The sequence below is a fragment of the Alligator sinensis genome, unplaced genomic scaffold (assembly GCF_000455745.1).
Source record: "Alligator sinensis unplaced genomic scaffold, ASM45574v1 scaffold470_1, whole genome shotgun sequence".
Taxonomy (NCBI): domain Eukaryota; kingdom Metazoa; phylum Chordata; order Crocodylia; family Alligatoridae; genus Alligator; species Alligator sinensis.
In genome coordinates, this window is record NW_005842487.1 from 348,119 (window position 1) to 350,207 (window position 2,089).

General features: G+C 47.1%; 1 protein-coding gene across 5 annotated transcripts in view; it reads right to left on the bottom strand.

Moving 5' to 3' along the window:
• The window catches only part of TRAK1 (trafficking kinesin protein 1), a 209,042-nt gene extending 208,691 nt beyond the window's left edge, over nucleotides 1-351 (bottom strand). For 2 of the 5 annotated variants that reach the window (XM_025212838.1, XM_025212837.1), the window contains exon 1: nucleotides 137-351. In XM_025212838.1, the coding sequence (XP_025068623.1) occupies nucleotides 137-288 (152 nt within the window). In that variant the 5' untranslated portion in view covers nucleotides 289-351. The remainder of the gene's footprint in view (nucleotides 1-136) is intronic. The other 3 variants (XM_006031231.3, XM_025212842.1, XM_025212843.1) reach the window with 3 other exon arrangements.
• Between the last annotated feature and the right edge of the window lie 1,738 nt (nucleotides 352-2,089).

Here is a 2,089-nt window from a genome sequence, read left to right on the forward strand (position 1 = left end):
CGCAGCGCCCTCCCCGCCCATGACCTCATCTCCCTCCCCCGGCCCGGCCGCGGGGGGCGGGCGCCGGGCGCCGGGATGAGCCGGGCACCCGGGCTGCTGCAGGCCGCCTCACGCGCCTCCTCCCGGCCCCACAAACCTGCGGGCCTCGGCGCAGGCAAATCTGAAACGTTTGGCTAGGGATGAGCCCGCCTCGGGCAGGGGGTGGACTGCACCTCTGAGGTCCCTTCCTTCCAGCCCGGCTCCTCTAGGACGCTGTGCCACGATGAGGGGAGATCCCAGCGGGGACATCCATGTGGCGGCAATAAGGCACCAAAACAGCCCCTGGCTGCGCCCCCTAGAAAGAGCTGAAGGCCACCATGACACACACCAGAGTTAACTTTCACTGCCCCGAGGAAATGCCAAGGGGTGAAGTCCCAAATCATGAGGTAAAAGTAACAGAGATGTTCCCAATAGATATTTAAAAACAGAGAGAGAGAAAATACAAGAAATTCTCTTCAGGTTCTGCTGATTCAAGATGTAGCATCATCTCCAGTTCAGTTAACAGTGGTTTTAAGCCCAGACAAGTGTGTTGCCATCAGTGACTTCAAGAATGGGCTGTCTGCTAATCTTTTGGGGCCATCAATAAGCCTCTGAGCTGGACAAGCATTGGCAGGATAACTGTAGGCTGTGGACATTTTTTGCAGCGCAATCCTTAGGTTGCAATAGCAATGAGCACTGATTAACTAATAAAAAAAGGCACATACAGTGGGCATGGCTTCAGCCAACAACTTATCCATAGAAACAGAGAAATTTATGGCAGGAAGGGATCTCAGGAGGTCATCTAGTCCAACCCCCTGCTCAAAGCAGGGTCAGCCTGAACTAGATCATCCCAGCCAAAGGCTTTGTCTAGCCAGGTCTTAAAAACCTCCAAGGATGGAGAGTCCACTACACCTCTCTGGGTAACCTGTTCCAGTGTTTTACTACCCTCCTAGTGAGAGAGTTTTTTTCCTGATTTCTAACCTAAACTTGCCTTGCTGCAACTGGAGACAGTTGCTCCTTGTTCTGTCATCTGCCACAGCTGAGAACAGTCCAGCTCCACCTTCCTTGGAACTGGGGGTAGCTGAAGGCTGCTATTAACTCTCCCCTTAGTCTTCTCTTTTCCAGACTAAATAAGCCCAGTTACCTCCACCTCCCCTCATAAGTCATGTGCACCATCCCCCCAACCATTTTCATTGCCCTGTTGGATTATTTCCAATTTGTCCACCTCTTTTCTGTACTGGGGGTCCAAAACTGGGCACAGTACTCCAGATGTGGCCCCACCGGTTCTAAAAAAAGGGAAACAATCACTTCTCTTGATCTGCTGACAATGTTCTTACTAATGTAGCCCAGTATGCTGTTAGGTTTCTTCATTCATATTCAGCTTATTGCCTGCTGTAACCCCCCAGGTCCTTTTCTGCAATGGGTTAATTCATGACACGTGTGATAAAAATTATGCAACCCAAGCCTCCATATATTATACGAACAGTTTACAACCAGACATATTCTTTGCCCTTGGAGGGGAAAAAAAATTCTGGGGTGAGAGCCCAGATCCAATCTGTGATCTTATTTTAAAAAAATCTGATTATTTTAAAACATACCCTTTAAAAATGACGGAAATACATTATTTCTAAGGGCCCACCTGTTAGTTTTAACTGTGTTATTTTTAATTATGTTTATGGGTCATGTTTCAGCCCCAATGAGGTTACAAACTGGGCTTTCAGTTCTGCAAACTGATGGAGACCCCCAAATAGTACTAGGCACAACAGTCAGAGGAAAGGAAACGTTTGATGTGGGACAATTAATATGAATCTGGATGCTTAGGAAGTGTGGTAGAATCACTCGTGGCCATGGAAGACACTAAAACAATTGTTTTTAATGGTCTTAATAAATCCAAAGAGAGGAAACCAGAATTTTGTCAATAATGGTTTGATAAGTAAAAGTTTTCCTGCTTTTATTTTGGTTCAGAGCAAGGGTGGCCAACCTGCAGCATGTATTTACTTACCCCCATTCTTCTAATATTTGAATGGGTGATAACATGGCCATCACAAACTTAATCTCAAAGCTATGCCAT